The sequence below is a fragment of the Triturus cristatus genome, chromosome 3_2 (assembly GCF_964204655.1).
Source record: "Triturus cristatus chromosome 3_2, aTriCri1.1, whole genome shotgun sequence".
Classification (NCBI taxonomy): domain Eukaryota; kingdom Metazoa; phylum Chordata; class Amphibia; order Caudata; family Salamandridae; genus Triturus; species Triturus cristatus.
Genome location: NC_140584.1, coordinates 219823673 through 219838877, shown reverse-complemented (window position 1 = coordinate 219838877; position 15205 = coordinate 219823673). Strand labels below are relative to the sequence as shown.

The 15205-nt window shown below is 43.9% G+C and overlaps 1 protein-coding gene across 2 annotated transcripts in view; it reads right to left on the bottom strand.

Moving 5' to 3' along the window:
- Positions 1 to 15205, bottom strand: part of LOC146857051 (histamine N-methyltransferase A-like) — a 130529-nt gene that overhangs the window by 24573 nt on the left and 90751 nt on the right. For both annotated transcript variants that reach the window (XM_085647550.1, XM_085647549.1), the window contains 2 exons: positions 13825 to 13955; positions 11975 to 12068 (listed from right to left, as the gene is read on the bottom strand). In XM_085647550.1, the coding sequence (XP_085503676.1) occupies positions 11975 to 12068; positions 13825 to 13955 (225 nt within the window). The remainder of the gene's footprint in view (positions 1 to 11974; positions 12069 to 13824; positions 13956 to 15205) is intronic.

Below are 15205 nucleotides of genomic sequence, written 5' to 3'. Positions count from 1 at the left end.
CGCAAGATACGAGCAGGGGCAAAGTCTAGGGGGGAGCCTGACTTTACCTTTTGGAGCAGGGGAGGAAGTGTGACTGTGGTCAGAAGGGGAAAGGAAGTGAGTTTGGAAGTGATAGCAGGGGGGGAGGGATTAGTGAAGGTGAGGGAAGGGGGGGAGATATTAGCCTTGATCGTTGCGACCTTATCAACGAAGAAGTCGTTGAGGGAGTCGCAAAGCGGTTGAGAAGGGGGGATCGAGGCCGTGGCTCTATTAGACGAGGCAAGCTCATGTACGGTGGCAAAAATCTCTTTAGATTGAGATTCAGCTGCTAGTATCCTGTTTGAGTAAAACAGGGTCTTGGCGTCAAGTATGCTTTGTTTGTATACTTTGAGCACAGAGAGGTAGATGATTTTTTTGGCGGGACTATATTCTCTTCTCCATGCGCGCTCTGCTCTGCGTGCGGCCAATTTCTTCTCCTTGAGATCGGGGGTAAACCAGCGATTGGCAGCATGGGCACGCTTCACCGTGATCCGTCTCAAGGGAGCAAAATCATCGCCTGCCTGGGTCAGCCAGCCATCGATGATAGTCAGCTGGTCCGGGACGGCGAGACCCGAGAGGTCAGGGCAGGAATTGGCCAGGGATGAGCAAAACGAAGGCATGTCTGCCTTACCCCATTTTCTAGCCCAGATGTTCTTTGGGAGAAGAGGTATAGGCACTGGGGCTAACGCGAGGGAGAAGGAGATTGAAAAATGGTCCGACCAAGAACAGGGGGAGATGACAGGAGAAGTGGTGGGGATATTTAGGGTCCAGACCTGGTCGAGCGAGTGGCCATGAACATGGGTAGGGCTGTGAACGAGGGGACAAAAGTTAAGACTGGTCATGAGGCTGGTGAATTCTTTGGAAAGGGGGGTTTCGACGGGATCGTTGGGCCAAAAATTGAAGTCACCCAACACCAACACTGAGGAGTTGTTAATAACCAGCGTGGCGAGGATGTCCTGAAGGCAGGAAACAAAATTGGAAGTTGTGTGCGGGGGTCGATAGATAAGAACAGCAGTAAGGGGGGTAGAGTAAGAACTAGCACGAATTATTAGGCAGTCTACCTCGGGGATAAGAGGAGAGGGGAGTATTTGAAAGGGGGAGTCAGTATGTGTTATCAGGGCTACTCCGCCGCCTCTCCTGCCCTCCGGGCGATCCGCACGAATGATGGAATAAGAGGGGGGGAGTGCGGCTAAGACGTTGGGGAGGGAGTCTGCCTTAAGCCAGGTCTCTGTTAAGAACAAGAGGTCCGGGTTGTGGCTGTCAAGAAAGTCGTATAGCTCATGCTGATGGCTAACGACAGATCTGGTATTGAGGAGTATGGCAGTGGTATTATAAGACGGCGTGTGGGGAACAGGCAAGACGGAATGAATAGGCGCAGCGGCCCGAGGCCGAGAAAGACAACTTTGAATAAAGGCGGGGGGTGCGGCGGGGGGGCTCGTAAGGAGATTTAAATGTTGTACTGCGTTAGATACAATAGGACTAATGGTGCCAGGGATCCAGTGAGAAAGAAGCTCGGAGGAAGTGTATGACAGCGGGAGGGCATAAGGGAGAGCCCCCAGCCCCGGCCTGCCGCGGACGGGCGCAGACGGGCAGGACTCTGGCTTGACTCCGGCGAGCCTACGGCGCGCCCGCTGCGCTCGTCCGCTGCGCTGACACATGGGGGACGTTTAAATAGAGGAGCAGCGTGGGGGGAGTGGCGTGGGTGGGGTCGGGCGAGCCAGCCCGATCCAAGATGGCGGCCACTACCGCTAGGCGCCTGAGGTGGAATCAGCTGCCAGCCAGCCTCGCTGGGCCCCAAAAAAGCAGGGTGGGGGTTAAAAGGTACCTGTTAATTTTCAGTACATGTTAGACAACAAAAACAAACAATTTAAAAACGAGTGCGTGTCGCCGCTTTCGATCGGCGTGACAACGCGCTAAAAGCACTTGAAGCTCAATCACAGCCCTCAGCTCCCACGAGCAAGCCCACTGCCACCGGACTGCTCGCAATCGCTGGGAAAACTGTGAAGCACTCCTAAATAGAGGAGCAGCGTGGGGGGAGTGGCGTGGGTGGGGTCGGGCGAGCCAGCCCGATCCAAGATGGCGGCCACTACCGCTAGGCGCCTGAGGTGGAATCAGCTGCCAGCCAGCCTCGCTGGGCCCCAAAAAAGCAGGGTGGGGGTTAAAAGGTACCTGTTAATTTTCAGTACATGTTAGACAACAAAAACAAACAATTTAAAAACGAGTGCGTGTCGCCGCTTTCGATCGGCGTGACAACGCGCTAAAAGCACTTGAAGCTCAATCACAGCCCTCAGCTCCCACGAGCAAGCCCACTGCCACCGGACTGCTCGCAATCGCTGGGAAAACTGTGAAGCACTCCTAAATAGAGGAGCAGCGTGGGGGGAGTGGCGTGGGTGGGGTCGGGCGAGCCAGCCCGATCCAAGATGGCGGCCACTACCGCTAGGCGCCTGAGGTGGAATCAGCTGCCAGCCAGCCTCGCTGGGCCCCAAAAAAGCAGGGTGGGGGTTAAAAGGTACCTGTTAATTTTCAGTACATGTTAGACAACAAAAACAAACAATTTAAAAACGAGTGCGTGTCGCCGCTTTCGATCGGCGTGACAACGCGCTAAAAGCACTTGAAGCTCAATCACAGCCCTCAGCTCCCACGAGCAAGCCCACTGCCACCGGACTGCTCGCAATCGCTGGGAAAACTGTGAAGCACTCCTAAATAGAGGAGCAGCGTGGGGGGAGTGGCGTGGGTGGGGTCGGGCGAGCCAGCCCGATCCAAGATGGCGGCCACTACCGCTAGGCGCCTGAGGTGGAATCAGCTGCCAGCCAGCCTCGCTGGGCCCCAAAAAAGCAGGGTGGGGGTTAAAAGGTACCTGTTAATTTTCAGTACATGTTAGACAACAAAAACAAACAATTTAAAAACGAGTGCGTGTCGCCGCTTTCGATCGGCGTGACAACGCGCTAAAAGCACTTGAAGCTCAATCACAGCCCTCAGCTCCCACGAGCAAGCCCACTGCCACCGGACTGCTCGCAATCGCTGGGAAAACTGTGAAGCACTCCTAAATAGAGGAGCAGCGTGGGGGGAGTGGCGTGGGTGGGGTCGGGCGAGCCAGCCCGATCCAAGATGGCGGCCACTACCGCTAGGCGCCTGAGGTGGAATCAGCTGCCAGCCAGCCTCGCTGGGCCCCAAAAAAGCAGGGTGGGGGTTAAAAGGTACCTGTTAATTTTCAGTACATGTTAGACAACAAAAACAAACAATTTAAAAACGAGTGCGTGTCGCCGCTTTCGATCGGCGTGACAACGCGCAAAAAGCACTTGAAGCTCAATCACAGCCCTCAGCTCCCACGAGCAAGCCCACTGCCACCGGACTGCTCGCAATCGCTGGGAAAACTGTGAAGCACTCCTAAATAGAGGAGCAGCGTGGGGGGAGTGGAGTGGGTGGGGTCGGGCGAGCCAGCCCGATCCAAGATGGCGGCCACTACCGCTAGGCGCCTGAGGTGGAATCAGCTGCCAGCCAGCCTCGCTGGGCCCCAAAAAAGCAGGGTGGGGGTTAAAAGGTACCTGTTAATTTTCAGTACATGTTAGACAACAAAAACAAACAATTTAAAAACGAGTGCGTGTCGCCGCTTTCGATCGGCGTGACAACGCGCTAAAAGCACTTGAAGCTCAATCACAGCCCTCAGCTCCCACGAGCAAGCCCACTGCCACCGGACTGCTCGCAATTCATCTCGAGGTCCCTTCACTGCTCGCAATTCATCTCGAGGTCCCTTCACGATCCCTGGTCCGTTGACTGGTGTGTCCCTGAGGGGGTAACTTTGTATTTCCTTGGGCTTCCCTGGTTGCTCCAGACATGCCCTGACTCCAAACCAAGTGGTGAGTCCCCCAGACCTTGCTGGTCTGCACCGAAGCATCTTTCTTGTTTCTGCGAGGGTTGCTGATGCCAAGGCTTGTTGTGTCCAATCCGGGCACCCACACTGCAGCACTCGACATCCTTCGTGGGACAGCTCGAATCCAGCTCCTGGTCATCCTCGACGCCTCCTGGTCCTCGTGGCTGAAGAGTCAAGCTTCACCTCTTTCACCTGAAATCACCCGACATTGGTGGGCATCTGCTCATCGCCTTCCTGGTCACTGGCTAGTGACTCAGACTCTGTCCCCTCTGCTTTCAGGTTCTTCCCATCTTTGATCCAGGCTTGGATCTCTTCGGACACTTCACATCTTCACGACAGAAGCACTTCTTCGCTAGCTCACATTGAAATCGACGACGCGACCTGACACTAAAAGTCACCTATGCACCCGGCTTCCCTGGGTGAGGTAACACGAGTACTCCGGTGCTCCTGTGGGTGCTAGCCCTAGAAATTCCTAAGTCCAAAAGGGTTTGGTCCTGACTCATTTCTAAGTGTCCCTAATCTTTAAAAATCTAACCGTGACTTTCCCCATAGAAGCTAACGGGAGCTAGCGGCTGTGTTCACACACTGCACACGGCCCCGTGGGTCCCCGTGTCACTAACTTGGGTGGTTCCTTGGGGTCCCAGGGATTCTACAGGCTCTAGGCCTTGTGTCTAGCTAAGTCGTGGTTCTTATACCACTATTTTAGTATATGGTTTGGCTCACCCCTAGGGCCTGATGTGTATTTGTGCTATTTTACTGTGATTATTGAAGTGTAACTTTTGTGTTTTGACCTCTAGTCTCATAAAGAGACTAGGAGGTTGTGTTTAGTAATAAATACATATATTTTATATATATACCTGGTGTGGATATCTTTCATTTAGTGACTCAAGAGATTATAGACTAGTAAAACAAGCTGCTTTACATTCCTTCAAGACTTAGCCCGAAGGCTGCTCTCCATAGCTACCACTAGGATAGCTTTCAATAAAGGTTATCTGTAACCTTTAATCAATAAGGGGTTGTTTGGACTGATACAAGGTGCCCACTATAACTAGTGGACAGCATATATCAGGCCAACTTCTCACAGTCGTGATACATCAGACCACGTTAGGCGGGCAATAGCCTTGTTTGATTGGGCCCAGGCCTCAAAGTCACCCCTGGGGATGATCCTGTTGGACCCAGAGAAGGCTTTCGACAGGGTCTATTGGGGGTTACTCTGGCTGAAGACCAAAGGGCTCCTGCAGGAATTTATCACAGCTATACAGGCTTTGTATGTTTCTCTTGAGGCCCGCGTTCGGATCTCTGAACAAGAATCCAATTAATTCCCTATGAGCAGAGGAACCCGCGAAGGGTGCCCCTGCTCTTCGCTATTATTTTCAATAGATATTGACCCCTTTCTTAGCAAACTAGATGCCAATTCACAGATCAAAGCGGCTATGGTCAATGGCGTTGCGTACAAAACACTAGCCTATGCTGATGACGTTGCTATCTTTACGACCAATATAAGATCTGCTCTTCCTGTAGTGTATGATCTTGCGAAACAGTTTGGTTCTGTTTCGGGTTATAAGTTAAACGCCGACATAACCCAGGTCATACACTCGGACTTCTCAATACCCGAAGATATTCCAACTGCATCGCCAGCAACGTATTTGGGTGTGAAGACCACAGCCGCGGTTGAACAGATACCGGAGATGAACTTACTGCCGATTGTAAAAAATACTGATCAGATACTCGCAAGACTAGATCACTTGCATCTTTCATTGCACGGACAGTGCAATGTTATTAAAATGCAGATTTTCGCTAAATTTTTATATTTGTTTCGGACAATACCCCTAGAATTCCCGGCTTCTTGTATTTCTAGAGCAGAAAGAGTATGTACTAGATTCTTATGGGGATATCCTAAAGCTAGAAGGGGCAGCTAAATGGCTAATTCTTCCAAGACTCAGGGGGGGCTGGGGACCACCTTCTTTAACGCTATATCACTGGGCAGCACTACTACAACAAATAGGGATAACTGCTGGTCGACGTTAAGGCAGTAGTCCCTGAACCGGTCAGACCTACCATTTATGAAGTATTACTTGGGGAGGATGCCTAACCAAAGTTATTGAACCCAGCTATTACAAGAAAACAAAACTTAAAATCATTCAATCTGCTTACGCTATCTGGAAAAAAATACGGCATCGGCTTGGTATTTCGAATATAAATGCTTAAACCCCTCTGTTCTCATATGGGCTTTTACCCCCCAATCTTTCAAGACCAGATAACTACTAGCTAGGGGCTCTTGGAATTAATGTCTTGGGGGATTTCTTTTGTAACGGTCAAATCACCTCGTTCTCAAAACTACAAGAAACATTTGGGCTCCCCATGAGACACTTCTTTATGTTTTTACAGATTAGAAGTTTTTAGGTTAAAAGTTTGACTCAGTGAAGGGTCAAGTTTTGGCAAAATACCCCTGGTGGGTACTATAGCGACTAGGTCCCAGATTGGGAAAATTGATCAAATGCTGCTATCTTCTCTTCCTGATGATTTGGCTACCCAGAACGATAGATGGGACAGGAAATTTGCACAGGAGGGCACCGATCTGGAAGCATCTCTGGAATTGGCAAATCAGATTTTAATAACTGGCAGTTTGAGGGCTCAACATTATATGTCTGCCTTTGATTTATATTACACCCCGGGAAAGATTTCTAAGTGGTCTGGGTCACGTGGGAATTCATGTAGCAGGTGTGGGGCATTGGCTGCTGACACGATCCATATGTTCTTCGCTTGCCCTAAGATTGTTAAATATCTACAAGATATTGAATTATTCTTGGACCAGACCCTAGACAAGGTGATCTCAATAACATCTGGTCTAGTGATCCTGGGGATAGATCGGACTCAGAACATGGCGGGGTGAACCAGATTGGAAATAGGCCTAGTTTTTATTGCAATGGTCATTTGAGAGCAGGTATCACATCTCAATGGATTATTCCTGATCCGCCCACGATTATAAACTGGAGGGCTAGGTTACTTGCTATATATAGTATGGAATTAGCGGTATACAGGTTAAAACGTTGTAGGAGACACGAATTTGGTAAGAAATGATGGGCGCCAGTAACCAGCTGGATAGGTTGAATAGGAAATGTGTGTCTTCTTTTATAGTTTCTGTTTTTCCTCTAGCATTGATTTTCCAATTAATGACTCTGATGTATGCTGTGCCATAACTATTGTCATCGATAATGCATAAATAAAAAAAATTTAAAAAAAGGAAAAACACTTTAATTGACACCCCCCCTACTTTTTTTCTGCCCAAGCTTAACGGGTCACTCCAAAACTTTCCATGCACAACAAGAATCACCAACACACTTTTTAAAAACAATTTCATGAACATTTGTCAACCGGCGCCATAGATACAGGGAAGTTCCAAAAGGCTTTTCCTATGGAAATATAGCCCTAACTATGACTACCTACTGGAGACTGTCAGAAAGAAATTGATATCATAAGGCCTGACCCTGGGGATAATCAGCCCAGGGAAGCGCAGCCACTTGGGTCTCCTCCCTTAATAAAACCAAAAAACACACCAAAAAACACCCTTGGCAAGTCTCTGGAAGCCTGCCCCCTTTTACCACCACTCTGCAAACAAGCCTCCTGGTGCACTTCTAGTTGGGGGATGAAGTCCCCATGACTCATTAGGATCCTTGGGGGCCAACTACCCATCCTGTTACCTCCAGTAAGTCCCACACAGAAGGATTACTGAGAGGTCTTTGGGAGCCCGCCCCCTTTCTCCAACACTCTGCGAATGCGCCTCCTAGCAAACTATTGGTTGGGGGATGCAGTCCTTTTGGATGCTAGGGTCCTAGGGGGCCAGAAACCCCTTCTGTTACCTCCAGTAAGTCCCACACAGCAGAATTATTGAGAGGTCTTTGGAAGTCATGCCTCCTTTCTCCAACACTCTGCAAATGCATCTCCTGGTGCACTACTGATTGGGGGATGAAGTCCCCTTGGATGCTGAGGGTCCCTGGGAGCCAAAAAGCCCTCCTTTTATCTTCAGTAACTACCACACAGTGAGATTGTTGAGAAGTCTTCAGAGGCCACACCCCCTTTCTCCACCACTCTGCAAATGTGTATACTACTTAAAATAACATAGAAATTTACTTAAAAAACAAAGGTTACAGGGACATTATAGTTAGGCTCAGATTTCACTATTCCAAAGCCAATGAAATTCTGCAGTTACAGCTACCTGATCTAACTACAACTTACGCCCCCACAATGCACTGATTATGATCTCACAAATTATATCAATAATGACATGGTCAGTGTCATCACTTATGACATCCTTGATGCCATCTCAAATAATGTCACTGACATCATCCACAGAACAACTCACACACTCATCACAACCCCATACTTCTTGTACATCCATTCACACAGCCACACAATCACTCAAATTCCCATTCAGACTCATACAAGTACTCACACACCCACTCATTCCTCCATAGAGCCACTCACACACCGACTCACTCACTCGTACAGCCACTCACAAAACAATTCATGCACCTATACAGCCAGTCATACAGCCAGCCACTCAGCCCTACAGCCAGTCATATTGTCACACACTTACCCATATAGCTACTCACACACCCACGTATTTTCCTACAGTCACTCACATACCCACTTACTCATCCATATACCTCTCAACACAGCCACTCACTCACCCATAAAAGCACTCACACACTCACAACCACTTACATACCCATTCACACATCCATAAAAGCAATTACACATCCGCTCACTCACCCATACAGCCATTCACACAGACACTCACTCTGCAATACAGCCACTCACTCACCAGCTCCCTTAACCAAACACCCACTCAAACAGACATTCACTCACCCATACAGCCACTTACACACCCAGTCACTCACTCATAAAGCCATTCAGACACCCACTCACTCACCCATACAGTCACTACACCCCACGTACCAACCCACAGAGCCCCTCTCACAGGCTCTCACTCACCCATACAGCCACTGACACACCCACTTACTCAACAATACAGCCACTCAAATGGCAACTCACTCACCCACACAGCTATTCACACACCCAGTTATACACCCATACAGCCACTGACGCACCCATACACACAAGGATGCATACAGTTACACAGCCATTTACATAATAAACGTTAGAAGTAAAATCTCTAGGTAGTAGTGCACCTAGTATACTAATTTTTATATAGTAAGATAGTATATATGTTTAACACACATAAACTTTTAAAAACACTTACACTCACTTGATGCTTTCATCAATAATCAGTGATGTTGTCATCAGTGATGTAATTTGAGTTGTCATCAGTGATGTCACTGACCATGTCACGAGTGATGTAATGTGTGAGGTCTTAAGCCTAGCATCGCAGGGGCAAAAGTTATAGTTAGCTCGATTAACTGTAACTGCTAAATTTTACTGGTTTTATACGAGTGAAATCTGAGTCTAATTATAACATCTGTGTAACCTTTGGGTTTTTTCAGTGAATTTCTAATGTTTTTTTAAATTCTATTTCCTAACTATAGTGCCCCTGTAACCTTTGGTTTTTAAAGTGAATCTCTAAGATTTTTTAATTTAAAATTTTCTCAGTATACCATTTTATTTTTTACAAATTTTGGTGAAATATTTTGTGATTATTTTATTTTTATGTATTATTTCAATATTTCAGCCCGCTGTTTGAAGACTCATTCTTTTTTTACAACTTTGTTTTTTTCCAAATACTATTGGTTATGGCTTAATTGTACGAATATATAATATCATTTCCGAGTTTTTTTCTTATAAATGTAAGCACTTTTTTGTTTGATTTTTTTGTGCACATTTCTTTTTAAATTGAAAGTCTTTTTTATTTTATAGTACATTTCTAACCTGTTTTTTTAAATGAAAACTATTGGTATTTTTTTGTTAATGTAAATATTTAAATGTATTTGTTTTTTTTTATTTCTGTGGTACTATATATATTTATATATATATATATCATAAAAATACCCTTTCAGGCACTGAGTGCCGCATAACTTATGCAAAAAGAAGCAATAACTCCTAATTGTGAAGTTTGGTGGAGAGCAGCTCCTGTATATCGCATCCTACAACACCAGCGACACTCTGAATTTGCTCACCTCACGGTTTTTAAACATCGGATTAGCATATTGCCCTCCACGTCAAGATGGAAACGGACAAAGTCTTTTGCCATTTCTATAGCAAAGTCTTTAAGCATAGGATTAGCACAATGCCATCCACGCTGAGCTGTAAAATGACAAAGGCCTTTTACCACTCCAGGCAAAGTATTACAGGTTTGGATTGGTAAAATATCATCCAAGCCAACCCGGAATGAATAACAGCAACCCCTGACATGTGGTTTGCTCTCATTATAGCTCTTCAGAGAGGTTTAGCTTTGTCTAGACACAAGGGTGCACCCAGTACAAGTCAAAACATTTCCCTTTCAGGCTTAGAGTGCCACATAAATTATGCACAAAAGAAGCAGAGAACTTTTGGTTAGTTCCCAAGTCTAGGTGGAGAGCAGCTCCTGTGTAGAGCACCCTACAACACCAACGACATGCTAAATTTGCTAACCTCAAATGTCTACCTTTCTATCAGGGCTTTTAAGCATCAAATTACCATATTGCCATTCAAACCAACATAGAAAAGGACAAAGTATTTTACCATTTTTGCAGACAAGTCTTTAAGCATAGGATTAGCGCAGTGCCATCCAAGCAGAGTAGTTAAATGACAAAAGCCTTTTACCACTTCAGCACAGTACAGTTTTGGATTGGTTAAATACCATCAAAACCAACCTGGGTAAATGTTTTCTTGTCTCGTACTTCTTCCTTTCTACTACATAGATTTGCAGGGCCTTTGGCAAAGCACAACAAAGCAATAAATAGTATACATACCCATGTGAATAATACATTATTTCAACGTAATTGTTTTTATTTCCTCTCTGATCTAGCAAATAAATATAGGACTGTTTATCGGCACTGTGAACTTGCAAAATAAGTGCTGGAAAATTACAAATGGTCAAGCTGCTGACTATTTCTTTTACCAGTAGGATGGCTCTTTTTCAGTTATTGCTGCCACACACTGATATGTAGCACTCACCTCTTTGATGATCATTTTGCTTTCTGAAGGTCACTTGTGCCATGGCTTTTGTACTCTTCTTAAACTTTCCAGATGATCTTCTTGGTGCCAAGTAACCTTCGGAGTAACTGACCACACACTTCATAAATGCATTTCAGCACCACCATCATTACTACACTGGTTCATCTCAACAACTGGAGCAAATGCATGCTATATGACACCACTTATGGATCCAAAAACTTTCTATCTTTGCAATGTAAAAGAGGGAGATGTGAGAAGGGCCTGCAATGAGTCAAGCACTCAAAACTATTCTTCTCTACACATTTCATTTCAGAAGGTGCTAATCAGTAATGTTGCACCCCATATAATGGATATAATTAATGGGCAACAGGTAAGCACTGTGATGTCTTACTTGAATCCTGTTGAAAGCAATAGTGAGATATTTAATGTGCTTCCGATTTAAGAGACAAAGACCGAATAAACATCATTACAATCCTGTGTGGCTAATGTTCCTCAGGCCAGGCCTAGAATTGGAATTCACAATGCAATGCTCCTCGCATTCAGCTACTGAAAAGATAAAAATTATGCATACTGAAGGGGAGCTGATTTTTTGAGCAGTTTTAAGGCACTGGGGAAATTGTTGAATAAACGAACACTCTAGATTTTGAAGGGATTCTCCAAACACCAAATATACTTATGGTTTTAAATTATACTTTGCTGGCTGCTGTAATGTTCATAATTTCTCATATAACAATTTATCAGTGGACCTTTCTCCATTGGGTGATTTCATGCCCTTTCAATTTGTAATGTGTTTGTTTTTATTTGATGACAGTCACCTAATATGTGCATTTGGTGCATTTAAGTATATACACTGAAGACATTGTCTTATTTCTGTTGCTGCATGTATTTAAAGATACTCTACTACTCAGAGACAAGTACCTGGAATTGCTGGCAAGGGTGTAATTGTGAAGTGGGAACATACAAATTACCCACCTGATACTATGATAACAAGGAGTTTCCCATTTGGTGCCAAACAACTGCTGTAACATTCCAAAGTTTGGGAGGCATCTTTCACATAATATAGCATCTAAAATAAAAAGAAATATAATGAACACTGTAAAATAAAGTCACAACAAACATTGAAAAATGTCCAACTGGTTCATGTTTTTTCTATTACAATAGGAGGCAATATGAAATTCACCTAGGCGTAGACTGATAGTTCTTATTTGCACAGTCTGTACATTGTTTTTGCTTCCTTGCAGTTCTTTTGGAGTGCTTTGTGCTGCATCTTGTGAATTGTCTTTCAAAAGTGACTTAAATTATTGCTATCTGTTCAGTGCAATGCATAAGCATCTATTTTTCTCGCTACAATGAACAATAGACTTAAGTTTTGATTCACAAAGGTAAACTTACACTTTTGTGTAAGTTTATAAGTTTTTTGCAACTCAAAGAGGAACTTTACAAGTATTATCATTATGATTGCAGTGTCTGCGCTCTACTGGTGGAGACTCTGCAGATAAAAATATAGGCAGTAGTAGAGATAACACTCATGAAATTGAAAGAAATCGTAAACTTACACAATAGTATAAATTTACCTTTGTGAATCAGAGCCACAGCATCGTATTTATGTCACCTAAAGATCTACAGTATATAAGTAATTGTGATTAAGGCTTCTGAAAAAGTAAAATGTTTACATCCATTTATTGTCAATTGTGATCAATGCAGGTCTCTTTCTTTTGCCATTTACAAGATGCTCTCTAGCAAAATCCCCAGCACACAAATCTTTGCAAAATGATCCAACTATCACCTCTGCCTTCTCTGCACTGGACCAAACAATGCCTTGAAGCTTAAAGTTCAATCCACTCGTCAACGAAGGAAAAATTCAGACAATGAACAAAGATAAACAGAACATGAGAATGAGAGACATCTCAAAAGTGATAGGATGGTAACTCAGATAACGCTTTCCAAAGAAGCACTGACATGGCTTAAGAAAAGGATGAATTCATAAGTAATCCTGATTGCATGACCTGAAATAACCAAAAATATGTGGAATCCAACATAATATCACTATTGACTGTGGAAAGGGCATCTTGCCTACAGCTCTATGGTCCAATACACATGGTAGCATATTTTGAAAATCAACCTTACTTCCTGGCAAATATTAGTTAAAGAGAGGCACTACAAAGCAAATTTTAATAGAGTATTTCAAACATGTACCATACATACTGGACATTTGTGTTGCAATACCCAAGTCACCAAAACTGTCACTTCTTCCTTACCCTTTCATCTTCCTGTCTGTAGTATGGCTAGGAATATCAGTCCATTAACTCCAGTACCATCCTCCTTTCTAACTACATGATTTTTCAGGGACCTATGGTACATTTTTCTCCTTCTTTGGATCTATTCACATGCATACGTATCCATTTATTATATATTCTGCATGCATTATTCTCTTTTGCCCATTTTGTTTGCATCACAATTTTTAACAATTTTCACAATTCTGTGACTTTATGTAATGCTGATTTGTTTTCAGCAAAGACTTGACAATAAATGTGCAACTAATCCATATTTGGAAGTTGTACATGAACTCTGGGTGAAGATATGTGCAAAAATATATCATTAGCTCAGAAGATTTTGACTAAGCTGAATATTTAAGTGTAATGCGTGCATGATGTTTCTGATTCCCTAACGTACGTTTAGGAGAGCACCATAGAACCACATCTTTACACCAGGCAGGCAAAGTACACATTTATTGACATTTAGGAAGGAAACTCAATGTTCACAATTACTTGAAAAACTGCCATGCATTCCACTTGGACGCTCCAAGAGAGATTTAGCTATACCTGTATCATATGAATAAAGTCATATTTTTTCTGCTCATGTTTGCCCTTCATTTCACTTTCAAATTCAGCTGATGTCTTATTATGCCAGGTAAAGTTCATATTTTTAAGATTTGATGTCTTAGCCACGAGCTCTGAAACAAAAAGGGTATAGTTATCCTAACTGTTATAATTTTATTTCTACAGTACAGTATGCAGCCATTTGTTGAAAAGATAGTAAACATATATAACTTTATCAGTTCAGTTTTTAACGTCTTTATTTCGAATATTCTTCATAAAAGACAAAATATTTACATACATATAAATAATAACAATATTACATAATCAATGACATTATATAAAAATTAAGCGTAAAGAACAATAAAACAAAAAGAATTAAAAATTGATTAAAACCTCAATTAAATTAAATATGTGCATAAAGACGACAAGAAAAGATTATTATTGAACAAATGCATATAAATAGACACAACATCAATACTGGTCGGAGACACAATCTAGTAAGGTAACGTACTATATGGGTTTTTCATGACGGTATGTTACAGACTATCTTAGACCTTAATAACCAAGCCCAACCAAGGAATTTGGCCAATCCAATGGAAAGACATTCAGAGGTGTTAGTTCTTAGAATGAGCAAGGCTTCACTGCTCGACCGGGTCTTTAATCTATAGCATATAGGCTTTAGCCACTTATGGCGTGGTTCACGGTAAGCATTACAAACAAACAAGAAATGACCTATTGTTTCTTTATGGTCAGTACAACATGGACAAAGTGAAGTCGCCGGCTTCTGCCAACCACTGGTGAAGGCCCGTAATGGCAATGTACCTAGACGGAACTGAGAGTAAAGTTTTCTATCTAAGGTTTTGACAATTACATCCCAAAAGCACTCGGTATGAGGGACTATTTTATGTAGCAGAAACAGACCGGTCAGGTTCGGTTTCTCCGAAAGAGCAACGTGTTCATCTTTAACCATAGACCAGAAGAGAGATTTAAAATCTTTCTTAGTGGGAAAGATGTGAGAGCCCGGCTCAAACCACAACTGGGGGAGGCCCATTCCGATAAGAGTGTTTCTAATTGACTTAAACCATGGAATTTCACCTGCCCCCTGTTGTGAACTAACATCCTGAAGCTCTTGGGCAAACATGGCAAGTTCCGGTGTGGACCATATTCGTCTCCATAACGCCACCATCCTGTACTGGGCTTGATGTTTAATTGAATGGAACCCCATATCCATCAATAGTGGAAGAGCGGGTGTTGATGGAGGAAGACTGACTAGGTTTCGGAAAAATTTGTTCTGTATCCTATCAAGGACGGCCAGGTCCACACAACCCCATATATCAGCCCCGTATAATATGGCAGAGCTGATTTTTACACTATATATTTTAAG